The sequence below is a fragment of the Pagrus major genome, chromosome 4 (assembly GCF_040436345.1).
Source record: "Pagrus major chromosome 4, Pma_NU_1.0".
NCBI lineage: Eukaryota > Metazoa > Chordata > Actinopteri > Spariformes > Sparidae > Pagrus > Pagrus major.
Genome location: NC_133218.1, coordinates 21,121,570 through 21,149,424, shown reverse-complemented (window position 1 = coordinate 21,149,424; position 27,855 = coordinate 21,121,570). Strand labels below are relative to the sequence as shown.

The 27,855-nt window shown below is 39.3% G+C and overlaps 2 protein-coding genes across 4 annotated transcripts in view; one reads left to right on the top strand and one right to left on the bottom strand.

Moving 5' to 3' along the window:
- mettl15 (methyltransferase 15, mitochondrial 12S rRNA N4-cytidine) overlaps nucleotides 1-5,779 on the bottom strand; it is a 46,400-nt gene extending 40,621 nt beyond the window's left edge. The window contains exons 1-2 of one of the 2 annotated variants that reach the window (XM_073464477.1): nucleotides 5,728-5,779; nucleotides 2,137-2,388 (exon numbers count right to left, since the gene is read on the bottom strand). In XM_073464477.1, coding sequence (XP_073320578.1) covers nucleotides 2,137-2,388; nucleotides 5,728-5,766 — 291 coding nt within the window. In that variant the 5' untranslated portion in view covers nucleotides 5,767-5,779. Of the gene's footprint in view, nucleotides 1-2,136; nucleotides 2,389-5,647; nucleotides 5,697-5,727 lie in introns of those variants that run through there. The other variant, XM_073464479.1, reaches the window with a different exon arrangement.
- Nucleotides 5,780-5,869: 90 nt separating this feature from the next.
- The window catches only part of kif18a (kinesin family member 18A), a 29,755-nt gene continuing 7,769 nt past the window's right edge, over nucleotides 5,870-27,855 (top strand). For both annotated transcript variants that reach the window (XM_073464709.1, XM_073464707.1), the window contains exons 1-14: nucleotides 5,870-5,988; nucleotides 7,509-7,860; nucleotides 9,933-10,090; nucleotides 10,472-10,576; nucleotides 11,268-11,378; nucleotides 11,575-11,772; nucleotides 15,483-15,659; nucleotides 15,785-15,859; nucleotides 15,992-16,092; nucleotides 20,208-20,370; nucleotides 20,890-21,054; nucleotides 21,984-22,105; nucleotides 22,237-22,526; nucleotides 25,471-25,527. In XM_073464709.1, coding sequence (XP_073320810.1) covers nucleotides 7,539-7,860; nucleotides 9,933-10,090; nucleotides 10,472-10,576; nucleotides 11,268-11,378; nucleotides 11,575-11,772; nucleotides 15,483-15,659; nucleotides 15,785-15,859; nucleotides 15,992-16,092; nucleotides 20,208-20,370; nucleotides 20,890-21,054; nucleotides 21,984-22,105; nucleotides 22,237-22,526; nucleotides 25,471-25,527 — 2,044 coding nt within the window. In that variant the 5' untranslated portion in view covers nucleotides 5,870-5,988; nucleotides 7,509-7,538. The remainder of the gene's footprint in view (nucleotides 5,989-7,508; nucleotides 7,861-9,932; nucleotides 10,091-10,471; nucleotides 10,577-11,267; nucleotides 11,379-11,574; nucleotides 11,773-15,482; nucleotides 15,660-15,784; nucleotides 15,860-15,991; nucleotides 16,093-20,207; nucleotides 20,371-20,889; nucleotides 21,055-21,983; nucleotides 22,106-22,236; nucleotides 22,527-25,470; nucleotides 25,528-27,855) is intronic.

The following is a 27,855-nucleotide window of genomic DNA, read 5'->3' as shown; positions in this document are numbered from 1 at the left end:
ATCCTGAGGGGAGCATGAATGTTTGTGAAAAGTTTCATGGCAATCCATCAAATAGTTATTGAGCTATTTCAGTCTGGACCAACGTGGTGGACCAGCTGACAGACCTCACCAGCCCTCGAGCCACATAGCTAGTGTAGCTGAAAATCACTGCCCATTTTATGTTTAAGTCCTGTTCCAGTGTGCCGCTTCATACAGAGACACATCAAACCAGTGAGGAAAAGTGTTGTTAAAGTTGTTGCATGAGACCTTAAAGTCAATTATTGTTGAGCTACATGCCTCTTTGTTAAGTGAATGTATGCTTTCAGTAAAGAAATATGACACACCATCAATCCAGATCCAACAAGCATGATGGCCATTTATAAAACTATGAAAATATAGTTTAGGCTACCAGTGCAAATTAGCTACCTGCATACACATTTACAGCCAGACGTCCTGTGTGGGAGGCAGCAGGGCACTGAAAGGCTCCATTTACACACTTTGGTTTAACTGCAGTATTCGCTCTGACACCCATCATCGCCTAAGTACTCCATTCATACACACGCCGCTTCAGCTGACAAGAGCAATTACATATTGGTGATTATTTTACAATAGCCATTCAAATTATTAATCCCACTGCCCTCAATGTTTTCAGTTGACATTTGTCTGATATTAGGGTAGGGTTTTTTTTCCTCACAGCAATTGATCTGTCAATGACACCATCACTTAACCACCACAAATGTGACTGCTTTAATGGCAGCTCTGTCAGAGAGTCATGTCAGAAATCAGATTTGTGATTGCCTGACTGAGACTGACAGAGCATGTGGCTGTGTCTACAGTGTTATAATTCAGCTTTGTGAATGTGTAATATGTGTCAGCACCCTCATCAGGTTGCTGTGGTTATAAAACCAGTGAAACTGCAACATCACATATGTGTCATCACATAAATAAATCAACTAACACTGAAGCAACATTTAAATCATGACTTCTGAATGTTACCATTCAATATTTCCACAGAATGTCACACTAAGTGAGGTATACAGCCTGTACTGTACAAAAAAAACAAATCTATCAAACTGTTCTTTAATAGCATCTGATTGGCAAGCTGTCTTGGGACAGTTGGCAAATGGGCGGGCAGCGGAGGAGTTTAGAGGTGCTAAAGTTCAGGCAGGAGCGACGCAGCACCCTGTGTCCTGCCAACAGCCTTACAGTGGCGCAATTCCTGACTAAGTTGTTGACCCATGGCCCCCACCTGCCTTGACCATGCATTATATGGGGGGGGCATCACTTCCCCTCCTATGCTTGCCTGCCACACCAGAAGGCTTTTGACTCATGCCCATCTGTCCTGGTAGTACATACATTAAGTGAAAGCCAAGCTGCTGGCACCCTGTCTAATTCATGTGTGCTTTTATAACAAAACAAGTTGTTAAATAGTGTGTGAACTGCTTTTTTTTTTAATCAAGAAAACAAAAAACATCTCTGTGAAGACAATAATTGTTATTAAAGAGGTCATTTCTAATAGTTGGCTTCTGTTTGCAATGAGATATTACTGAGGTGTCATGATTTGTGTGATGTTTTTTATCCAATTCAAAACCAACCAATGTATTTTTTTACAGTCTTGCAATAAATCTTATCTTTGTGAAGCTTATAATATATATAGTTATTGATACTATCAGGGAGATGTTGATTCAACTCTGTTGTAGTTTATGAGACTGTAGTTACTGGTGGTGTTGAAGTGAAATGTAGGACACCGACAGGTGTTTCAAATGTTCTGACACACATCAGAGGAACAGTCCGAGTTTGCATGCCTATGCCATTACCACAGCAACCAAGGCGGACCGGATAACAATGCCTGAAAATACAAATACAACCTAATCACTTGCTAACAGCAGTGAGGGCAGTCAGTCCTAGGGATTCAAATTAGGCTAACATCAGATTTGCCAACAGGCTGAACACATTCAAGGAGCCCTTTAATGTGGAAATATACCAGTGGATGACTAAAGATCAAATGAAACCAGGCTTTTGTTTAGATACTTTCACATGGCACTTATCTGGCCTAAATGAATCTTTGACACATAAAAAATAACATTTAAACAGACAAACATTAACTTTCTTAAGGACACCAACTAGCCTGCCAAAATAACAAGAATACAAACCTACCTGACCTGGTCGGATGTCTAAGTAATGAAGCACCTCTTTGAGCATGACAGGAGTGTGAGGAGGCTTTTCCGTTGACACAGAAGACAGTTCTTCAGATTTGTCCAGGGGACCAGGACCAGAAGATGCACAAACTGTAGAAGAGTGCAGGCTTAACTTCCATGACCTCCACGCTCTCCACACAGCCAGATTTGTTTTTCGTAATATTGGGTTGCAGTGCACAGACATGTGAAAAATCATGGTTCTTATAATGATCTATGGAGAAAATAAGAGCGTCAATAAGTTACGTGGTCATATAAGCAGAAACATAAAGTGCTTAAACCAATAAGGTGGAACAGGTTTTGTAATTCTAGTGAATATGGGTGAGTATTTTGAAGGTTTAAGTTAGATGGTAATGGAGTTATGGACTTAAAGTGACAGACGACTGCTGACTTTAAGCTTACGAACAGTAAGTTTTCGTAGTTACTATGCTATTATCTGAAATAGTTTTCTATCTAGTTTATATATACCAAGTGGTTACATACAGTAATGCTATGTAAAGTGCAAATAATTAATTTAAAACAACAATGTTAGGCCTAAATCATACGTACGTATGGACAAAAGTCTTCTGATGTAGTCTTATCATGTAGTTTGATATTTCCAGAAGAGATTTTTTATTTTTTTTTAAATGACATGAGCAGCTCTCCAACTAGAGGTGTCCATGGAAAACAGTTGAAATCACCTTCCAGCAGCACACGTGTGGCTGATACACTGCAACACCACCAAACCCACAAGAAGAGTAAGTACATATGTGGCTGATTGCTTCAACATTTTGGCAGTGTACGTGAACAACACTGCCCACAGCAGGCACCAAAGTAAACCACATGGTTTAAAGGTATTCAGGTGTTTCCTGGCAACAAGATGTATAGAAAATTAGAGCTATGTTAGTGATGAATGATTCTAATACAATAAAAATATGTGAAGAAGATGAAAAATCTCGACAAGTGTGCGGATGGTATTACTGAACGCAAAGCAAAAAAAGTATTTGAAGCGTTGGCAATAAAAATAATGAGTGACAATCTATGATTGCTGTCAGATTGTGGGCCATATCTGCTGTACCTTGCAGGAATCTAAGGCAACTACTCATACACACAATAACAACATTACTGTTCACAGATGTCAATTGAAATATTACATTCATCCAGTAAAGTAAGCTATCCTTGGACGATCAGAGCCAAATGAAGGATGGTATGTTTTGAGAAAACTGTACATTTATCATCACATTTATCAAATTTTGAAAGAGGTGATATTTCTGGTTCTGCGGTACCGGTTTTGATTATTTGTATTTAAACTGTCAATAATGAGTCTAACAGTGTCATAGGAGTGCAATGCTGGACCAGTGGACTGCTTTTCTCAGCTCAGTGAATTACATCATCACGCTCAATTTACATCACCAACACACATCATGGCTTCATCTCGGAAAAAGTATGAAAAAGGTGAAAATCACTCAATTAATGAAGTCTGGCAATATTTACAGCTGCAGTTGAGTGAAAGAAGAGTTCTTCAGTTTTGTGAGCTAACTAATATTAGGGACTGGCTTCTACAAGGTTTCGGTTATCGGTTTAGGTGAGCATAAAACGAGAAGTCACTTGCGCAACTGTTGGCTGTGTAGTCTCTCGAATTACGTATTTTCACGGTCTTGTGTTTCATCTGTTTTATGACAAACTACGATTTTCTTGACTTAGAAAATAATTTTTTAAATTGTCAATCATCAGAATTGTTTCCGTCATTTCATCCTGGAAAAGTCGCAGTTTGTCATAAAACTAATGAAATATAAGACTGTGAAAATACACAGTTATAAAGAAGACTCACACCCAACAGTCGTGTTAGTGACATCGTCTCGTTAAAAGGTCATCAAAACTGGTAACTTAAACATTGTAGAGCTGGTCCTGTATATTAGCTAACTACCCTGTCACATAAGTGCAGTTGTCAATATGGCCAGATTTATTCTGATTTTCACATTTTTAGTACCTTTTCTGCGCCGAGGTGGTGACGTGTGTTGAGCAAGACGTATAGTTCACTGAGCTGCTTCACGCAAACTAGATGATATTTTACTTAAAGTACGACAAACTTTAACTTTCTGGACTTGGAAAATTATATTTTAAATTGACAGACATCATATGTGGAGTTCATGGCACAATTCAAGCGGGATAAAAAAATTAGTTGTCTTCATTCACTACCATCCAAAGCTTCTTCGAAATACAGTCCCATGGGGTCCACCCAAAGGGACATGACTTCGGCAGTATAGGAGTACAACGCTAAACCAAGCCACCAGGAAGAGCGACAGGCTTTGAAGCCAACTTTCGTATTGGCCAAACTGTTTAATTACGTCACATGATGCACTGGGCCTCAAAAAGGCTTTTCACCATGAGCTAACATTGTGAAACAAGCGTCTCTACAACGGTGGATCAGTTTTTTGGAGCGTCAAAACCCCTGCGAAATGACTTGTTTCACTGTCAGAATTTGAGCCATTCAGTCCAATAAAATTTGGCAAGTCTAGAAGAGCCGCACAAATAAATAATTTTATCCCCATTCAAGTTAGCCGGTGCTAAACCGGAAGTTAGTCGGTTCAGTCGGTGGAAGTCTTTGGTGCACACGCTCTGTGGGCCCCACAACATGGAAGATCTGGGTATTTTTATCACCCGGAGGTTGAGCCATTTTGGCTTCATGCGCCACTGGGCAGCTTTCATATTAATGAACAGGGCTTCGTCTCCAAGGTTGTGTCCAGGTTTTAATGTAACGCCCTTGTGCTAAACCAGTGGACTACTTTTCAAAACCTGATGCCTACTTTACCCACAATGCAACTTAGCCACTAAGTGACATCACTGGAGGCAATTTATCGGATTGCATTCAGCCTTTTCCGAAGCCACAAAAAAAGGTTCATACAACTTTTTTCCACATATGCGGCAGTACTCCTCTGACCTGTAATCTCACTTTGTGTAAAATTGGTGGTTGCCCTTTAAGCTTTAGGAGTGAGTGCAGGTCACAGTAGTGTACCTTTACAGCATTGGGTTGTTGGTGGCTGTCACCAAGGGGATTTCACTTAACCAAGCATGGGTTACCTTTGGATTGTTGCTATTTTGAGCAGCCTACCACACAAAAGCACAGTTTTGGGGTTAGGCAGGATAGCTAAATACCTTGCTCAGAGAGACAGAGCTAACGTGGAGAAAATGTGCTATATTGGATGTTTTTAACACATGCTCCCTTGTTATCGATGTGTTTGACACAGCTCACATATACTACATATTGGACACTGTAAGAGGTCTTATGAAAGGTTTAGCACACAGTCCTTGCTCATTATCACGTGTATGTGGTAGCTGTCGGTGTTGGATCGGCTGAAGACAGGGCGATGCGACTGATATTGTTGCTATGTCACCATGTTGGGTGGCCGCGCGCAGAGATAAACAAAACAATGCTTAATAATACGCAAATTGTCAACAAATACACGAACAGGAACGCAACAGTATTTACTCACTTGTATTTACAACATGTTTAAGCAAGGTAAAGCGTCAAGGACAACCGTGTCTACAGCCCAGGAAGTTAACTGTAGCTTACCGTAGTAGCAGAGAGCAGCTCCGCCTCCAGCAGCCGCATGTCCGCCGCGTCACTCCGGTCCGCCCAACGACCAACGGCTCGCATCCAATCTCCTGCGACGGAGGAAGAGGGCTTGTTTTTGAAAATATTGGCGCTGGTCGTGCTAGCTATTGGCCACCTGAGCGTCGCTGGGGAATTTATTTTTCTACCACGAACTACTTGTGTCACTTCAGAAAACGTGACCGCGGTAATGAGGTGAAAGATCGCCGTTTCTGACAAAAGGTAAGACATAAGCTCAAACGGTACATTCGACGTGAAGACAAGAACAATGCTAACGTGTCGTTGGAAGTTGTGCGAGATCTAAGCTAGCTAGCTAGCTTCGCCAACTGAGCAAAGTTAACGTTACAGTCACGCCTTTAATAAACGTCATATTACAATGCGTGCTGGAATTGAAATATTTATGCTATCATGTAAAACGACAGTAAGATAACATTAAAGACACTATCGCGTGTTTTATATCGCAACTCGTTTGTGACTTGAGAGTAGTTACTATGCCTTAATACTTGGACAAGATCTGAATGCATCATGTTTGTCTTTATAAAGCCGCATTGTGGCAACGTAGGACTACAGGCCGTTAACTTAGATTGTAACAGTAGGAACTACTACAGTTTCTATAACTTAAGTGCATTATATTCCCTTGTTAATGTGTAGCAATAGAGCATGGGAATCAATGTTGTCTGCAGTGGTAGGCATGACAGTGTGCATGTAGATACATAACACATAAACATTGCACACCCAGGGACAAGTAACACCTGTATGATCTTGTGTATGTATACACTTACTTGCCAGTTTATTAGGTTCACCTTGCGAAAAACCAATGCATTTTTACGCCAACCCGATTTATATGAATGAGAATGGACAAAATATTTTAGATATTAGATTAGCTGGCCAGTATGGCCTTAAAATGATATTACAATATTTTAAGGCCATATGGTGATATACAATATTTATGTTGATATTTTGAAATCTTCTCAAAAGCACTTATAAATGCAAGGACTGGGCAACAGAATCAAATGTCACAATATTTCTGACCAAGTACATTGACAGCAATATTGCGACAATATTGTAGGGATGACTATTGGTACTTTCAAAATATATTGACACGATGAGATTTTTGATTAAAATCATCATTAATGAGAATATAACGACTAAGTGGGTAAAGGCAAGTATTAGAACAAGTAGAACAGTCTGGTTAGTGGAGAAAAATACATCACTTTACTGTAATGCAGCGTTTAGGCTACAAAATCAAATATCACAATATTTTTGACCAAATAGGCCATACTTCGATATCGATATTGCAACAACATTGTAGGAGTGACTGCTGTTACTTTCACAAAATACTAACACAATGAGCATTCTGTTCAATAATCATCAGTAATGTGCAAACAATAAATATGTACAGTATATCATATATATTGCCCAGCCATAATTAGATATTAGGAAAAAAATATATGTCACACCACAAAGCATTACAATTCAAAGTCACTGCAAAATATAGCATCTGTAACGATATATAGCCCAGCATCACAAACTAACCTGAAATTGCTTCAAATCTGTAGAGCATACGACTCTATCTTCAATCGCAAAATTGCATCACTTTCTGTCTTCTGTCCATTTTTTCCTGTTTCTTCCTGTTATTGGCATGATTTAATGAGCATATCATTAAGAATTATACTGATGTTTGCACTTTCCAATATGGAACGTTTTGTTGACCGTTTTTTTTTCCCTCTTGGTTTTTGCAGCAATACTTAAGTCACTGCAGTGGGACCACAATGGCAAACGATGTGTGCAGCCATGTAAAGGTAGTTGTTCGGGTGAGGCCAACCAGCGACAACGAGAAGCGCGAAAACTGTCGAAATGTGGTCCAGGTTGTTGATAACCACATGCTCATATTCGACCCCAAGGAACAGGACATAGCATGTTTTGGGTCACAAAGAGTTCGAAACAGAAACAGAGATGTCAACAAGAGGGCTAACAAAGACCTTAAGTTTGTTTTTGACCAAGTTTTCGGCGAGAGCTCTACTCAAGTGGACATCTTTGAGAACACCACTAAAGGAGTGTTGGACGGTGTGATGAATGGATTTAACTGCACAGGTAACAAATAAATACACACATGCTTTATTACAACATTTAGCAAAACCCCATCTGAGTCCTTTAATATTCACTACCTAAATTATATTTATAGTCATTTTTTACAACTGTTGCAGCTCTGCCTGGCTGTGGTGGTCAAAGCTCACTTCAGTACTCAGCCAGTTAAACTGTGTCAGTTCACTGCATATAAGCAGCCCCTGCACGTATTCAGTGTTGCAGCTCTTAAAAACTAATGTGTTATCGCCATAATCATGCCTATGTCATTCCATGGATTAGGGCTGGGCAATTTGGCCTTAAAATAATGCTGAAATAATTTAAGCTATATCACCATACCTAAAACATCTCAGTATTATGAAATCTCCTCAGAAGCACTTATAAACGGTAGAACTGGGCAACAGAATCAAATATCACAAAGAGATTGCTGATAAAATCATCATTAATGACTAAGTGGGTAAAGGCAAGTATTAGGACAAGTATGACAACAGTCTGGTTAGTTGAGGAAATGACATCACTATACTGTAATATAGCCACTAAAACCAGGAAAAAAAGATGACACCCATTTTATATACGATATCCAAATTCTAAGACCTTATATAGTCTCATCATGATAATGATATAGTAACAATATATCACCTTGCCCTACCATGGATACAGTCATAACACAGCTACAATAAACTGAAGCAGCCAGTTATACTAAAACAGTGTAGAGAGCTAGGTGAACTACTTTCGTTGTGCTGCTAGTTATCTATCTATCATATGTGCCAAAGCCAGCCACAGCTGAGGATGCACAGATTTAGGCTGTGGTTAGAATCGTGTGCGGTCCAATACATAATACTGCATCATAACACAGCTCAGCCTTCCTCTATGGATCAAAGGGAAACTTCTTGTAAGATAATGCAAAACTTATCACAAGGTAACACAATTCCCACCATGCCCCCTTGCAGACTCCACAGTAAAGTGATCTAATCTGTCGTTGCAGTAAATATGGATTTTTGATCGCCTCTCTCTAACTCCAGCATGGCCAAATACTGAAGTTCAATCGCAGTGCCACACGAGCACCACTTCAGAGCTGTGTTTTTAATTTTTTTTTTTCCCCTCAGCATGGCCCGCTGACTCATGCTGCTGTATCATTAATTGAAACTGCTGGCTGCTGTTAATTTGCTTTGTCTGCTCCAGGGTTCACTTGCTGGTCACAAGCTCACAACACTTTGCAGTTCCAGTGTTTTAAATCAGCACAATTGAGAAATTTTGAAAGCTACTGCACCTGCCACAGATAGGAGCAAAACAGATTTGGCTTTAGAGAGTCATCAGTGGTCCATTGAAGATACTCGGATCAGCTATGAATCTCAATCTGCCTGAAACATTTAACTGTATGGTGATTTTGGAGGATGTAGTTTGTGGTGCTGTTGAACTGTATTGCATTATCAGAGAGCCATCATTTGTGCATTTTGGGTGAACATGAGGTAAAAGAAACACCTGTTAGTGACTTGCTACACAGTTCAACACCATCATGAACTGCAGTCTCCAAAATGATCAGACGGTTTACATCACCTCTCTAAAACAGTTTCAACAAAAAAATTAAATTATACCCTTCATTAAAATGGAATTTATTGTAGGACTTGCTAGGTAGCTAGGTGTACCAAAGAACCTATCTACTGAATGTATACTTGATGTAGAATACTAATGTTTACCACCAAGCTATTCTTGATTGAATGGTACTGTGTAACTCAAAACGTTAAAATTTGGTTCAAAGCTGTGGGATTGAAGCTCATCCTTTAGGTGTTGATGAGACAGTACTACATACTTTAGGGCCGCTTTCAATTCTATGCTGATTAGAATATCTCATTTTTATAAGCTACAGGCTGGACTCACTGGCTGCGTGAGCAGCGCGAGTGCATGGTTGAATGTCTTGCTTTTAATTTCGGTGTCCATGTTAACAGGTTAGAGCAGCAACACTGCTGGCCTGACTAGCACGTCTCACGAGTATTTCAAGCGAGGCTGCAGTGTCCTCAGAGATTACTCTGTACTCCATCTTATTCTGTAGTAATTTGTCTTTAATTGCAATTCAATTGCAGTGTTTGCGTACGGGGCTACCGGAGCAGGCAAGACACACACCATGTTAGGTTCACAAGATGACCCTGGGGTCATGTACCGCACCATGACAGAGCTGTTCAAACGCATGGATGATGCCAAGGAGGAGAAGGAGTTTGCTGTGGCATTCTCATATCTTGAGGTGAATATGATAATTTTCTATTGTTTTTCCTTTTGTCTTGTTCTTTTTGTTCTCCATATTAGGGCAGAACCTGTTAATTTTTTAGTCAAAGTGATTCTCAGACTATGAGCGAAGGGTTTCAATTGTAATATTCATTGATAATTAAACCGCGCTTGTGTCTAAAGGCTTTGCAGCAGTTACACACTGCATTAATGACCAAGTTTAAAGGGTATATTTTTCCTCTCATGTTTTTCTATTTCCTTTTCTAATGGCACTTTTAACATTTCAGTATGAACTCTTATACCCATAAGAGCCTTAACCAATTTCAGTCTCAACCGATCTCTCAGCCTGGTTTTGAAGGATTTGCCCTTTGTTATATTTGTTGTCGTTGTTTTTTTACAGGTTTACAATGAACAGATCAGAGACTTGTTGGCCAATGCAGGCCCTCTCGCAGTCAGAGAGGACAGTTCCAAAGGAGTAGTTGTTCAGGGACTCACACTGCATCAGGTTAGTAGCAACATTTATCATACACGCATAACACCATAGAGCATATTAAAGGTAAATATGGATGTTATTTTAAAGTCTATTGATTAACTGTCGGTATAATTTAGATGTCTCTCAGTTGCTTTTGCAGTACATAATGTGATGTTTTTAATTAAGAAAGCATATTTTCCAATTCTTTAGATGTTCTGCAAGAATAAATGGCAGGAAACAGGCTCCCTGCAAGCTCTGATGATTAGAAATGCAGTTCCTGTGTTAAGACATTATCAAAAAATAGTCTGGATGAGAGCGACAGTTTAGGTAGTTGATGGAAACTGATCACAACAGTCACCCCTAACTATGTGACGTGTATACAAATGTTCAGGTAAACTGTTTTCTCTAGTGGCTTCCGCTCTCAATAAATGAAGGTCCTGTGGAAGAACAGAATCGAGACTTTTTTATTGTAATGTCAGTTACATAGAATAAGTGTAGTCTGTGAGACAGTATGTTGGGTGTTTCCTACGTAATTGAGAAAATGATCAAATCCAAACACTGTCCAAATATTGTTCTATATTCCTGGGTTAGATACAGTACACACATTATTTAATGTTGAGCCCCCTTACTGTTCTGTTGCTGTGCTGTGTAAATCCCACTGTGGGGGTTCCAAATCAGGCCTTTTACTGGGTCACACACCATCTCTTTTTTTCCCCCTATATAGCCTAAATCTGCAGAGCACATCCTAGAGGCTTTGGATTCTGGCAATCGCAACAGGACACAGCACCCTACCGATATGAATGCCACCTCTTCCCGGTCCCATGCTGTATTTCAGGTATTTCCATCTGGTCTAAAAAAACAACAGAAACAGTCAATAACTAACAAAAAAGAAACTGAAATATACATGCTTAAAAGTAAACTGTTCCCACTCCCCAAACTCAAGTGGGCTGTCACTAATATCTTCAGCATATAAGAGAATACATTTACTTCTTGATAGTCTTGAATTTACTTTTTTGTATTCTTTTCTCCAGATATATCTGAGACAACAGGACAAAACTGCCAGTCTCAATCCTAATGTCTGCATTGCCAAAATGAGCCTTATTGATCTGGCAGGCTCAGAAAGAGCCAGCGCCACCAACGCCAAAGGGGCACGTTTGCGGGAAGGTGCTAACATCAATCGTTCGCTCCTTGCCCTGGGAAATGTTATCAATGCTCTTGCTGACCCAAAGGTGAGTTTCTTTTACCTTACATATTCTGTAGCATTGCAGAAGTAATGTAATGGCCACATGAACAAGAACTTTTCATTTTAATTAGCTAAATCACAGTCAAAGCAGATAAGGATGACTTAGATGAGCAGTGCTCAAAAATAGAGCAGATTTCTGGTGCATTGCTTTAAACACGCTGCACAGTTTTTATTTTTCATGCATGTAGGTGGCCCCCGAATGCAAACTAAGGGAAATTAAATCAGCCATATAGGGCCCAGGATGAAATTAACCGGAGTACTATCAATTCATACTGGTATGAATGTGTTTATAGCAGCTTCTTGCTTCCTGGAGCCGCTGACAGGCTAAGACTGGGAGAATTAACCTTTTTATTACACGCTGCTCAATCATCAATGTACACTCCAAGTTGTTCCGTTTTAAAGGTTTTATTGCATAATTCAAGGAACGAAAAACTGGTAAAGACTGTGAGCTTAAACGTGGGGTAAACTAAAAAATGTGCGCTCCCAGGTCACCCCCTCTCTCTAACACCGGCATCCAGGTGACAGGTGAAAGTATGTAGTTTAATTAAGGGGTCCCTCCCACATCACGTCACCACACCAAAATAAGTGAAAATAAACAAAAAACAAATCTAACGCAAATATATAGCTCCTACAGTGTTTATATCCATGTAATGTTGGCATTAGGTCCATTGTGCCCCATTAGCAGGGTCCCCCACACGTTTCTGAGACCCTGGGAAACCTTTAAACATTTGGACTGTTTTTAAATAATAAAGAAATCTTGGAAAAAGAAAAAACTTGGATATGTGGTCTCCCCTTAAATATTTAAGTGTTTCACATTTTCTATTGCTGGGAGCAAACTGTCAGATGTCTCAGTGACAGCTGGAAGTTGAACTTGGTGATCTGCTCACCAAAAGAGTTAACATTCAAACTGTGTTGTGTACTTGGTGTTGTGACACTCCGAATTTTGAATGCACAGAAGAAAGACACCTCCTGGTTAGCGAAGACAGCTGCGCACAGCAGCATCTGTCAGACCAGAAACTGTACAAAGAGTTTGGTTAGCTTGATAACAGATGAAATGCTACTTTGTGATTCACAGCTTAATAAAAGTTAGAATTATGTTTTATTCATAAACTTTTGCAATGATAACACAGTGATTTACAAATAAGGCAAAGTCAAGGAAGATTCAATAGTTAGAACTAAAGTTAAAATCTGACTAATACTCGATTTTTTGGGACCAATACTGCTAGTAGGAAGTAAAACATTTCTGATATTAATATATCATCTTGCTTCTTTAAAATTGATTTATTTAAAAAAAAATGTTTTTGTTGTTGTGGTTTCTGTGATGTAGCATAAAAAACTCAGAACTCAGTTTTGTTTTGCAACTCTGGTGTTGTAAAGTGACGATACTGATCAACTACATTATCCACTGCAGATGCTTACAGACAATCTGACAAAGAATGTTTATTTTAGTGCACAGTGTCTTTGTCATTATCACAGTCAAAAAAAACGTTGAAAAAGAATTGCATATAGATGTGTCCAGAGATGTGCACCGATGAAGTGTATTGCAGAAAATGTGCAGAGTTTTACACACACCAAGAGCTGCTAGCAAATGAAAAGTCTAGTAGTAAGCAGCGTTTTATGCATCAGCAAATCATCGATGCATATGGAAATTTTTGTGGTTGTAAGTATATGAAGTAGCACTAGCCTCCATATGGAAAAGAGAGTCTGGGAAGTGGAGAGTCAACTGAGTATTTGGGTATTATTTCATTCCAGTTGCATACATTAACCTGTCAAGCAGTCTTCTCATTTTACACACCAGTCTCAAGGGACAAGGCACAAGCAGGCCACATGCATTTAGGAAGTGCTGTGCAAATGTACCACAGCCATGTTGAAATGTGATCCTTCTTCAACAGGTTACTTCATTCTTGAGTTAAAATTTCATTCTTTCATGGACACTGTCCAGTTAGTATTGTACCCGCCGTTCTTGAGTGTTGCAGCCATTGACTCATCGTTTGAGTGTCCTCAACATACAATGCCCACAGCTAATCCCCACTCCTTCCCCACCCGATCCTCATGGTTATTGATGCTCCAGTGTTACTGTTGGCAGGCATGGTATTCATGTTGTGGCCATTATTTACAGGAAAAATGTCCCCACTTGTGTCTGGGCTGATGTGCCATTCGTTTGAGTGAGAAGAATGTCTGCCGCTTCTGTTTGGGCTGTTCAGTATGTCATCTCCATGCTATGCTGCACAGAGGTTTTTGTGCAAGTTGTTTGCCTTAGGCGAAGTAGATACTTATTACGACGCATCCCTTTGGACGACCATAACGGAGTGAGGAACAGGGTGTTTCCCACCCACAAAAAGGGGCTTTTTGGAAATGTTGTCCAAAGTTGATGCATTGAAAGTGGCAATTTTGCTCATTGATGCGGTTTGTGGACAGAGAAAACTGAGCTTTTTGAAAATGCTTATGTGTGGTTGTCAGTATTTTCTGATATGGTCATGCTCCTTGCAGCAGTGTTCTCTGATAGCTTAGTTTGTACTCAAATATTAAAAACTAGGGTCTCCATGTTCCAGCACTGGGATTATTGTTTACAATTTGCATTTCCTACCTGTGTTTAAATCACTATTTTAAGCTCAAGCAGTTCTCTGACAACAGAAACAAAAAGACATGTCCATTCATTGGATATTGTATTTTGTATTGCGTGATCTGCTTTATTAATAAAAAATATTGAAAGTAATCAACAGAACAGAGCACCACAGGCTCAGCATAGCCAATCATTAGCCCCTTCTGTCTCTGTAGCACTGTAAATTAGCTCCCAGATTTTTTTTCTGATTATTGTTAGATTGATAGCAATGCAAATTAGTCTGGAACCTCAGTTCATTTTTGATGTCAAATGTGCGTTATCAAAGGGTGCTGACTAAAATGCCTCTGAATGCAATTGGACAGACCTACAACCAATCAGAGCAACAAAACCTGTGACATAGCCCTGAGCAACGTAAATTAGTAATTAATAGTTTTGTTTGCCAACTGAAAGATTTTCAACAAGAACAGATCTAACTGACTTACCTGTTGTTTTGAGATGTGACAGTGGACGGCACGCTTCAATAAAAAGAAAGAAGACGTTAAATGTCTGCCCTTACCAAAAATTAGATTTTCTCTCCCTGGACCTGACATGAACTTTAGTAAAGGTCTTTAAATCCAGATGTAGACTTAGGTTATTTCCAGGGAGAAGTGCAGGCACAGCTGGGAACCCCAAAAGAGATCATTTTACCCGCCTTTTTTCTTACTTAACTTTAATGTGACTTTCTGCAATCCAAATGCCCACGAGATTGTGACTCACCTTAGCAGCTGTAGTTTATCTAATGCCATTATTACTGACTGTGCTGTGTTCACAGACCAGCTGCAGAAATACTCCAGTGTTGTGGCTGGTTGCTCCTCGTTTTAACCCTAAAATGAACGCTCCATACTGAACCATGTTCCCTTTGAGGATTATTGTTCCCTACCAAATAGTGATCAGAGCTTGTCCAGATGGAGAATGCATATTAAGGCAGAACCTCACATTTATTCCCTTTCAAACTTTCATTAGATGTAATTTCTCAATCGGAACCCTACCATTTTTCATATTTCTGACTTGCTTTGTGTACACTTTAAGTGATACCAAACATCTAGGGTGGTCTGATTTTTCGGGATAATGTTCAATTTTCTCTTTTGTTTCAGAGTAAGAAGACTCATATACCATACAGGGACAGCAAGCTGACACGGCTACTTAAAGATTCCCTGGGAGGCAATTGCAGGACAGTTATGATTGCCAATGTTAGCCCCTCATCCAAGTCATATGATGACACCCACAACACACTTAAGTATGCCAACAGGGCCAAGGAGATTAAGTCCTCGGTTAGTATTTAAGTTATGTTGTTTTAGAACTGTTAATTCTAATATAACTGCTGTGATTCTTGGACTGTACATGTATGGATTTCTTTTTAATTGTCACATTTTTTCTCTCTATGCTTACCTTCCAGCTGAAGAGTAACGTTGTAAGCCTGGACAGTCACATTGGCCAATACGCAGTCATATGTGAGAAGCAACAGCAAGAGGTAATATGAAACAACCAACACCACCGTACTTAATTTAAAAAGAAAGAAAATCCACAAAACCTGATCAACCTGGTCACCATGATCAGTGGTTCATTTCGAACAGTTATTTCAATTTTCTGTTGCATCTTACAGATTCTACAGTTGAAGCAGAAACTAAAAGACTATGAGAAGAAGAACATGGTGCCTGGCGCTTCTAACATGATCTCTTCCCAGAAACAAGCAGAGTTCAAAAGGTAAGCATGTACATGAGTGTGATTCAGAGTGTCACGTGAGACATACAGTATCAGTAGTTGTTTGTTCATGTGTCATAAACCCATGTTATTGTAAACATTGCAATTGGAATGCAGGCACTGATTGCACTTAGCCTGCATTTGTCAACATGTTGTGCACTTGTGTTACATTCATGGGACCTGTGGTTTTACAAATGCATCTGATTGCTTTATATCCATCATGATTTATAATGAAGTAGATCAGGAAGTGTAAGGTGTAATTAGGCAAAGTGGTTGAAGAATGTGCCGAGTGGAGTCTGTGGTGTTGATTCTCAGTGGGATCAGCAGAACTACAATCACATTAAGTATATAACAATTTTATAGTCTTATGTAGTAGTTGTCTAGTGACCTATTGTTGAATTACTGAACCATTTTGTGCTAGTGTGCATGACCTAGCATAGTAGCCTTTAGTTTGGACAAGCAGGAGCTCCTCTCCCTGCTGACTTTCTCCAACTCTTCCTGGGTTTTTCCCGAGGCATTCCAAAGCCAAACGGGCTATATAATCCTTCCAGCGCGCTCCCTGTCTGCCTTAGGGTTTCCTCCCAGCTGGATTTGCCTGAAATTCCTCCACAGGGAGCCATTCAGGCCACATCCTAGTCAGACACCCCACCCACCTCAATTAGCTTCTTTCAATGTAAGCGAACAACAGCTTTACGCCAGTCTCCTTGTAGATGTCTGAACCCCTCACCCTGTCCCCGTGGAACCCAAGCATTAAGAAAAGTAATTTTGGCAATTTGTATCGTCGGTGCTCATGACAGTCCATTGCAACACCTGTGATACTTCCTATGAGATACTAGTCCACCTATCATCACTCATGAACAAGAACCAACGATATTTGGCTTCCTTTAGCTGCAGTTTTCCAGCAATGTGTGGCTAAAGAGGTAGAGACCATCCAGTGCTGGTGAATAGGGATGTCACTTTCTGTTATTTTTGCTTTAGATGGAGCAACATCCATTTACTAACCAGTTAATTATTAAGAAAATGAAGTGCAAAATTACATGAACTACAAGAAGCGCTTTCCTTTTGACCTTTTCCAATTGACTCAATGAGTTCTGTCGCACTGCGTCAGCTTCACGGTGAGGTTGTCTGACATCTACCAGACGAGGGGCTCTGACTGAGGAGCACACTAGTATGGCATGGGTGGACTTTCCACACTTTGTTTTGTTGCTATGCGGGAGAAATCTGCACACTGGACTGCATCTCCTAGCCAGCAGTGAAGAAATTAGAAGTAGCTGTTCAGCAGTCGGTTGTCAGAGCTAAAGTTAGCTTGGCTATCCAGGCTAGCTTCTCTTTTAGCTAATCCTTCTTTTCAAAGTGCCTTTCCATGCGTTTAGTCACTGTGGCTCTCGATGGCATGAAGTACTCGGGCTCTTGGTACCAAACTAGCTTTTCAAATCCCTTGCACTCCACTACACTGATAGGCCTCGTGATGCAATGCTGAGGTCATCCAACAAGATAGTCTCTGCTTCTGTTTCTAGGCTGCACCTAATTAAAATAGTTTGTTTGTAATTATTTAATAGTGGCCCATATACTGTATATATTTTTTTCCCTGCGGAGATAATGTTTGAATAGCCTGTCCTCACCCTTTCCATAAACAGAATCACAAAGTTCAAATGTAGTTTTCTACCAGGAGCAGCGCTTTCAAGGTGTGGTACACTGGTAAAATGTTGCTAAAATAGAGGCAAAGCAGATTTTTCTTCTTTTTTTCCCCCCCAAAGCAGTTCCACTTGCTTTGATCGGCACCGCACAGTGTCAGAGTGGATATCATTAGTTGAAAATGCTAGCTGCTGATTATTTGTTTGTGCTGCCACGCAGACACACTCGCAACACAAAGCATTAGTGGTATTCTTGACAGCCGACCTACCCAGAGTGTACTCGAAACAAAGTGTCAGCATTGATGATCCAATGTTGCTAAATTGCTGATAAAAGCCTTGATCCGTTCCCATACCTCATGTGGATCCGCTTACATTACACCTAGTTTACCTATTTTTTTGTTCTGTTTTGTTTTGGTTTGTTTTTTGTTTTTTTTACACAACTTGTTTGTGTCACTCCCATGAAATGGGCTCTTGCGCTGCCTGGAAAACTGTTACTTCCTGGAAAATGGTAAATTTTCAGCAGTGACCTCATGCTGAACAAAACAAAAATGTCCTCTCAAAATACTATTTTTTTTTGTCAGCGTCCTTGTCTTACTCTACAATTGATAGTCTATTAGTTTTTTGTCTATAACCGTCTAATGCCCCTCTGTAAAAGGTCTCGGCGAAAAGGAAATGCATCATATGAAGACACTTCGACTGTTTGAGAATACCTTCAAAACAAGAAAAGATTTTTTTTTTTTAAATGATAGTTTGGATTATCAGGTCTGTAGCAGCACCTATGTAAGAATTTGAGCTCTGTAGCACAGCAATATTATTTATACTCTTCGACCTGTTTGACTTTTTTCCACATTCACTCCTGACCTGTACTGTTGTTAGTGAACCTGCAGAGAGCAGGCAGGTACTAAAATATTGATAAACAGTGTGTCAGTAATTAATTAAACTTTCAGACAAATTCAAGGTAAAGAAAGCTTTATTCTGTATAACTCCTTTTTGTTATTGTGTAAATTACTGTCATGTGTACGCAAACATTTGATTTTTCTTTAACTGAAACAGGATGATACATTAAATTAAACATTACGTAGGGTTGAGTGCAGACGGTTTTTAAGCTCGCTACCCAATTAGGGACTTTTTATTTCTTGGATTAAAAACCAGATGTGCTTTGAGGCCCAAGGATCAAGACGGAAAACCGCTGGCATTGGAAATGTTGCATATTCTTTTTCCGTTGGCCATAAATGTGCAGTAGGTACCTCTGTGTATAATGGTAAACTAATGTTTAAAAGACATGCTATATTCAACATTAGCTTAACCATCTTATTTTATCTTAATGTGGAGTTTTCATTTTGATAAGCACAGCTATGTCGTGCCTTCATTTTAATTCAAATGATATACACTCATTTCTTTCCTTTACATGAATTAAATCAGCCTCATCCTATCTAGTCGTCTTTAAGGCACACAGTGGCATCTGTCGGGGTATTTGGGTTGGGGGCGGGGGACATGGAAAAGCTGAATGAGTCTCACTCCCACACATTTCATTCACTGGCATCAGAATTCACAACTCGCACAGTGAGAGGCTCTGAATAGAGGCTGCACGCTTCTCACACTATTAAAAATTCAGCAGTCTAGCAAGGCCACGACGTCTCCTACGTCACTGGAGTTGCATTGAAGAGTGCAGTCACATTTCAGCGACAGCTCTCCAGTCTTATTTACCTGCATGCCTCTCCTGTCTCTCCTCCTGCTTTAACTCAACTAGACAGCCACTTGCATCCAATCTGGATATCACCTCAACTCCATGCCAGGAATACATATATACATCATATTGCTAAGAATATCTCCCTGACTCAGTCTGAACAGCATTGGCATCTTGTGAAAGATTTAGATTGTATTTAAAGGTTAACACATGACTTAATAATTGGCTCAGGCCTTAACACATCCATAATTAATTATTAAGTATTTGATTTATTTAATTGGTATACTTTTACATTATCATTAACAGCTGTAAAATTCTGGTTTAAATGTCTTTTTAAAGCTATTAAATAACTCATGGCCTTTTTGGGATGTGTTGAATACATGAACAAAAGTTTTTTCAGTGGTCTTGGCACAACAATTAATATAAACTTGCTCCTTACATGTGAATTTATGTCAATTTGTCAAGTGGACAAAAGAAAACAAACATTAACTTTCAGTATAATACAAAACTACTACAACCTCAAAAATGGCCAGAGTTGAATGAAGGCCTCATTGACAAAAACTGAGCATTACAGCTTCAAGACACAATATATTTCAAAGCTATTGTAATTGATGGGATTAGACTAAACTTGTAGATATTTGTCTATTTTAAGATGCAAATTAATTCTTTTTTTCTTTTTTTTCTTTTTTTTAGTAAAGTTTGACGTAATTCATGTATGCTAAGTTCAAATTTCCTCATGCAGCCCTTTCAAAGCAAAGTTTACAACATTCGAACATTACTCTTCTCTCTCCCTCTAGGGTGTCAGAAGCTCTGCAGCAAATCTTCTCGGGCCGGGCCCAAATCAGGAGAGAACAGCTGGATCTGGAGAGACAACTGAAGGAGAATGAGCTGCGCCAGCGCTACAGCGAGGAGGACAACCTGCAGGTCCAATACTTCTGTGCCAAAGAAAAGACTGAGAAGGTAGCTGGTGCTTACGCTGCTATCCACAGATTCCATCATCCCTGCAGAAAAACAGCTGCTGAGTCATCATTTCACTTCTCTGTTCTCTATAGTTGTCTTAGCTTCTCATTTACGCCACTACAGGACAGAGTCACTGCTCCCCAGTTCCTGGCTCTTCTCTGCCATTTGCTACCCAGAGTTAGTCCCAGCTGTAAATGCCACTTAAAGTATAAAAGGTTAAATTCTCAAGAATTTATGGTACCAAACTTTGCAGAATGGTCCCCTGTCATCCAAAACAAACTAAACTGTAGGAACAGTTTTTCTGAGAGTGGTACTAAAGCTTCTGTCTGCATTTTAAAACTTTAATTTAGAAATATCCTCAGTCTTAAGATAATGTTTTTTCAGATTTACCTCTCCAACAGTAAATTCTTAACAATTAAAGCCACATACACAGTTTATATTATGTAATACTAATATTAGCACAAACAATTGATGATGCATGATGTCACTTAACTGACATGTTGTTGTTGGTTTCAATAGGCCACTTGTAAGCACGAACGGAAGATTGCCAGCTTGCGCACTCAGCAGCAACACATTTGCAAACGTTTGAAGGAGGCAGAAACACGGTTCCTGGACAATGACGGCTGGCTTCATCGTGTTGAGAATGAGATTAAACTGCTGAAGTCAAATGATCAGACCTCAGAGGTAAATAGAGTATATTTATTGACCCTTTTCAAATTCACTGGTGCTGAAAAACAGCAAAATTACATTTTTGGGACGGATGGTTTCTTTTTTGTGTGTGTGTAAACTTTTTATTTTTTTATTATAAGAACTGCAAGTACAAGTTGAATTCTGTTGTAACTTCAGAAAACTGTATCTAATTGAAACTGTGCAAGTATGCTTCTACAGATTTCAAAAACACTTCACACTATCATTGTTGATTGAGTACATAAATGGACTGCAGATAAGCATTGAGAAAACCTAGATACTTATGCACGATGAAATAGTTGGAGTTAATGCAAGAAAACAAATGCGCATGATTAAATATATAGAAAAACTTAACAATGTGGGTTACATCCTTCAAAACTCATTGCTTGGTGTTTTTTGTTTGTTTATTTTGGAAGGTAGGCTGTGTCTCTACTGGTGTCGTGACTGTCTTTGTTTTCTTCCCATCTGTTCTCCCAGTAATTAGAACCGTGCTCATTTTATTTCTCCAGCTCACTCGTGGATCACTGAAGAGAATAAATCAATACCCTTTACTCATCCCTCACACAGCAGCCAGTTACCTAAAACCATGCCCATGTTATTTTTTTCTTCTTTATCCTTTCTTCCAGGAACTGACCCAGAACTATGACGCACCCACCGGTCAAATGTTCTCTCTGCTGTTGTTTCGTATTTTCTTTACGTCAGAGTTCTTTTTTTTTTTTTTTCCAACTCCCCTCCCTTACCCTGAGCAGACAGCTTTTCTGATGAAACATGGATGAAAACAGAACTTTGCATCTTATCTCTAGTATTCTGACCCCCAACCACCTCTTGTTTCCTCACCAGAGTGCTTTTTTCAATATGCTGTTATTTTAGAATAGCTGTTTCCTCATCATCTCTACTCCCTGATCTCACTTCTCCCCCTTGTTTAGGTGTTAGAGAAGGACCTGTGTTGCCACAGATTGGAGCTGCAGGTAAATGATCTCGAACAACACATCAAGCAGATGGTCAAGCTCACTACACTGCAGGATCAGGAGAACAAGCGCATGCAGAAGTAGGTCGACAATACATAGAACCAATTCTTATTCAATTAACTATTACTAAGTGCAGCCTGCACCTGCACTTCACCCCGCTGTGATTTTCCCTGAAAAAATGTCTCAATGTTATTTTTCCATTGCATTTCAGAATGGTAAACATCTTGTTGCCGGCTTATAGTCGGAATTACTCTGCGTTGCATGGGGCTGGGCTGGTCACAGCAGCAGAAGAGATGGAGAACCATGAACTTGAGCACCTTGTGTTGAGGGAGAGAGGCGTGGTCTGGGCAGACCAGGAAGGGGCGGGACAGCAGCTAAAAGGTGACGGGACGGGAGAGGAATCACAGGAGACGAATGAGGCAGGAAGCGCTGGGCTCCGCAGCGAGTTGGCACCTGTCCTGTCTTTCTCACATCTGCTATACCACCAGAGTAGCCCCTGCAGTAAGTCATCATACTCTCCTGTTGTTGTTTATTTATCATGCATTCAGACTGTTTGGGTTAAATTACCAAACTTGTGAATGCTGGGGATTTTTTTTATTATTTTTTCTTTAATTCTTAACCGAGGCAGCAAACCTAGCTGCACAGCTAATCGAGCTTAGATGCTACCAGCAGCTACATTCAGAAGCAGTTAGCTGTTACTTTAGCAGCAAAGGTACTGGTATATGTCCCTCGGGAAACTCACCTTGGCACTATAACTGGCTTCCCATCATTTTTGGAGCCTGCATGTGTCCCCGGTCCGTAGGTGTTCATTGAGAGGCTTCTGGCTAGCAAAATTTAGCCGTTACTGTAGCAACAAGTAAAGCTGTCTGTCCTGAGCTAAAGCAGAGCTGTCAGAGGGCAGTAAACAGAAACCCAGAAAATATTTTCTCCATAAAACATGATCCAGTTTCATCTTAATCAGTAAATAAAGCTCTAAAGTTATGTTTTTGTACAACAATAAAAACACTCAAACATCAATGGCAACTTCAAAATAGTTTTAGTCCCGGTTGATTAGGCTACACCTGTGGTTACCGGTGATAATAGCAATTGAGGTTTAATTCTACATGTCCTAGAATTCTGGGGACACCGAAACTAGCAAAATTGTAGAAGTCAGACTTTGGTGCCTTTTGGATGTATGATTTTCTGCTGCCTATAGCATGAGTCTGCCACCAGGATACAGTGAAAGGAGTTGGTTACCTCACTGAGAAGTTGGAGGTGTGCAGCATGTTATCTGCAGCTCACCGAGGCTGACAAACACATTGCATTTCCTGTGACTTCTTCATTTTATAAGTCAACTTTTGTCTCGCGAGTTAAATTTTTTTTATATGAAGCTGCAGCAGTAGGAAATGCATTTTTCAGCCAGTTCATAATTCTGCCAGTACAGGGGTTTACATCAGCCAGTCGCCACTCAATAGAAAGTGACTTAAAAATGAAAAAAAAAAACAAAACAAAAAGTTAAAAAAGACTTTAAAGTGCAACTGAGATGATACAGAGGAGCTACTAAATACATTTGGGAAAATCAGGCAAAGAAAACCCAATAAGACACATGCATTAATCATCTTGTGTTGGTGGGGAAAAAATATAGAGGTGGCGACATTTTATGTGGTGGCAGGTCGCCCCAATAATGTTGCAGTGCAAACACACAGTGTTTCAACATTACTGGGCAGCCCTCTAAGATAAATATACCCACATGTAATGTGTATAAGACACAATATGTGAGAGGTTACTGAACCAAAGTTATATCAGTGTATATGAATACCTCAAATGTTTTGACCAGGCCGTTTCAACTACTTCTATTGGACGGCCAAGGGGGATTTTACATTCGCTATGTCTGGCCTGTAAAACTCAGATTATAAATGTGTTAAAACAATGCACCTTTTTTTCTCTCTGCTTTGTTTATTAGTTTTAACAGTTTAAAAAAAAAACATATCTTCAAAAGTGCAGGAAAAAATCAATGCACCTTTTTAATCGTAGAAATATTTTGTCAGTTTGATAATCAGAATCAGCTTTATTGGCCAAGTATGTGTACACAAACAAGGAATTTGTATTTGGTTACGTTTGCTCTCAATGTACAGGAAATAGTTTTTTAAACATTAAATCTAAAAAGGAAATTGAAAAATTAAGACTATTATTTAATACCCCTGCTTAAACAGCCTGGGTCAATACATTAATTGAATGCAAGTATTTTTGTGCAACAGAACACAGCTAATAAATGCCGACAACAAAATGATCAAGGGGCCGGAATGAGGATGTTAAAGGGCCACATTTGGCCCACGGCCTGCCAGTTGAATAGGTCTGGCTAAGATGAAAATTATAGCTAACATGTCCATTTCACAACGTATTGTTTTGATCAGGATGTGTTAAATCCCAGGAGGCTGCACATAGTAGCTACAGTACATGGTGTGTTACATATAGGAACAGTATCCCCTTACGTACATGCTGCTTTTGTTTGATGACTGCAATTATATAATTGTAGTGTCATTTCCCAGTAAATGTTTTGCACTAGGTTCAATGGTTCTACAGTATAATGCTAAAATGTGAACTTAAACGACAAGTATACACATGTGACACCTGGCTGTAAGATGAATGTGTTAAACATATCAGTCAGGTGTCCAGTAAGGAAGTTCAATAAGGCCTTGTGTATTTGGCATTAGTCCAGGTCTAGTGTGTATTGTGGCACCCATGAGATTGCCTAGCTCATTTTTAACTGTCATCTCTGCATGACCTAGCAGCACCAGTCCCTCATGACATATAAGCCACGACAAACAGTGGAGCATGAACCAAAGCTGGCCGACAATACTCAATTATAATGATGGTGTCTTATCATTTGCAAGACAGTTAACAGCGCACCTGTCCCTCTGCTCCACTGCTGGCTCATTTTAAATTTTATTAAATTCATTGTCAGTTATATAAAGAATATGACAACCCTTGAATACAGATATTAGTAGCAGCCTCTTATGGGTTATTTTTTATGTTTTAAAAGATCATAAGAGAAGACCCAAACCACTCTAGGTTGTCTTGGTCTCCAAGCAAGTTATTATGACTAAAATGTTCCATTGCCAGTTCACTTCTCTGCCATGGTGCACTGTGCATCATGCTCGAGCTTTTGCATAAGATTTTATTCTATTTTTAATAGCTAGACTGACTTTTTCTTCAGAAAAGATAGAACCACAACTTGTTAGTTGGTTGAACGTCTGTAAAGTCTGCACAATTACTTTTTACGGATTTTAAAATCCAATAAATAAAAGTGACAGAATGTGAGCTGGCAGACAACATTTAGTGCTTAAGTAACTTTTTAAATGAAAGAAAACAACATAAGGGTTACAGAAGCTTTTCAAGTGCTCTGTGTAGTTATGAAAGTGATGATGTGTTGACACTGAATGTCTTTGTTTTTTTTAATTCTCAGGTGCAGCGGGGCAAACGAAGAGAACATCATTGTGCAACGCTGTTCCACCACCAAAAGGTAAATCAGCTCTCTTTTCTCCCCCGTCTTGATAACATACTGTAGTCATTTATCTAAATACCCTGCATGCCTGTTAATCCCCCCTCCCCCTCTATCATCCACTCATTTGTTTCTCCATGCAACCTTTCACCCAATCCATCACACTTGCCCAAACACACTCTACAACATGATGATATCTCTTATTAAAGTTAAACACACAGATCAAAGATGTGCCAATACAATTGTAATTGTTTTGTGTAGGCCTACATTTTCCCTTTGCCATGTTGCTTTTTATTTGTTGACCATGTTTTTAGCAGTTAACTGAGACGAGTTGTTCAGAGTAGTAAAATACACACTTAAAGTCAGACATGTAATATAATTTGATTTATAGTTGTGCTGCAGACATTCTGTCCTGGCCAAACATTGAATAATGAAATGATGTGGAAACTCGCAACCAGTTTTATAGAGGGAAAACTGTAAGCAGGGAACCTTTGGGGAAATGTAACACAGAAACTTTTGTGAAATATTGCAGTTCAAATTGACTGTAATGATATTTACTGCAGGTGGTCTACATTTCATTGAAACACATTGTGGGAAATGTAACTTTTGAAGAAAATACTCCTGCCAGATGACCAGAGTTCCTTGAATGGAAATGAAACATTAAAGCACCAGGGAGTTTGTCACCACTGCTATTAAATTTCCCTGCAACTTATTATAATAAGAGAACTCCTTTCATTTAGTTTTGAAGGTTTTTCTCAATGGTCTGTCCGTCCAACCCTTCTTTATACATGCCTTTGGAAATTTGGATTGAAATGATAAAAATGCTTACTGAGTGGGAATTCAAAGTTGAGTGCCTCGTTAATCATCCACAACTAAACTAGGTGAACTAAACATTCATAACAATTACAAAACCTATTGGTAGATCGAAAAAAAACGTTCATTTAGCTGTTTTGAGCATTTCTCAAGATTGTGTAGGCGTGAAAGATCATGTTTTGATTCACATTTCCTAAATATTGTTTTTTGACAACATATAAAAGTTAGATAACTTTGAATATATTCTAATAATACACTAATAAGTCAGTTACATGTAATGAATAGCTTAACTTTATCTATGGTTAGCAACCTGCTTTATCAATCCCCTGTTGAGTACATCAGGGCACGTAATGTCTGGAGAGGACGAGACTGTAGGGGAGAGAGAGAGGGTATAGCTCCAGCTGCAAGACATACTTGTTTTGCAAAACCTGAAGCTTTCTGGGCGAAATTATTGAACCAGTCTAGGGGGAATGAGTGCTGCATTTGAGGGAGTTTTTGTGGATGACTCCACCTCGGCGTGGTGGAGGACTGAAACAGTTGTGAAATAACAGAAAGACACATTGCCATTTTCACTGGTGGATATGCACCCAGAGACAGCACAAACAAGCATGATGGCAAAGAGCAGAGAGAGAGAAAGAATATGGAGGCAACATGTAGTTAGCTAGCTAATTGCAAAAGGCTACATAGAGATGACAAGTTGGCTCAAACTCAGTGAGGCCGATTGAGTGGGGCTTATTGTAGTACATGTCCAAGCATTGCCATGTCCGCTTTAAACCCAATAACAGGGAAGTTTACAAAAACTTAAATGATAATATTCCAAATTTGGACTGAAACAAATTTCAAATACTTTTTTAGATGCTTACTGTTATGTACATACGACTCTCAGTTACATAATTAAAAGGCTATTGTGGATTGTGTTCTTTATTAATCAAGAGCATACAAATAATAATATAATCTGCATCCTTCCTTAAAGCTAAAAGTCTACATAAAGTTAAAGATTACAGTGCACCTTCCATACTAGTGGAAAGAACAATAGATAAATGCACAATATGATAGCTAAATGTGCCTGACACAAAAAGATTTACGTCCACATTTCATAAATAATATCTACATGAAATGTAGAAGGATTGCTTGTAGCAGTACTTTATGAAATAAATTATTGTCCGGGCTTGCATCCAATTTTAACAGTACATACATGCGGTCTGATCAGTGTAATTTATTCAGCCTTTAAATAACTCTTTACGTCACTATTTCCCATTATTGGGATCATGTAACCACAGTTTAATTTCTGTAATAAAATCATAACTGTGCATCCTTCTCAATTATGCATTCACTGACTCACACTTTCATCCTTGAAAAACCGCCCTGTCCATTTTAATTTCAGTCTAGAGCTACAGCTCATACATGCATGTAGTGTATATATAGACAGAGACATATACATATATATAGACACAATGGGTACACCTTATACATGTTGTGCTGCATTATTAGCAGTGCTAACTGACAATGATTCTAAAAAAGATATTATGAAATAAC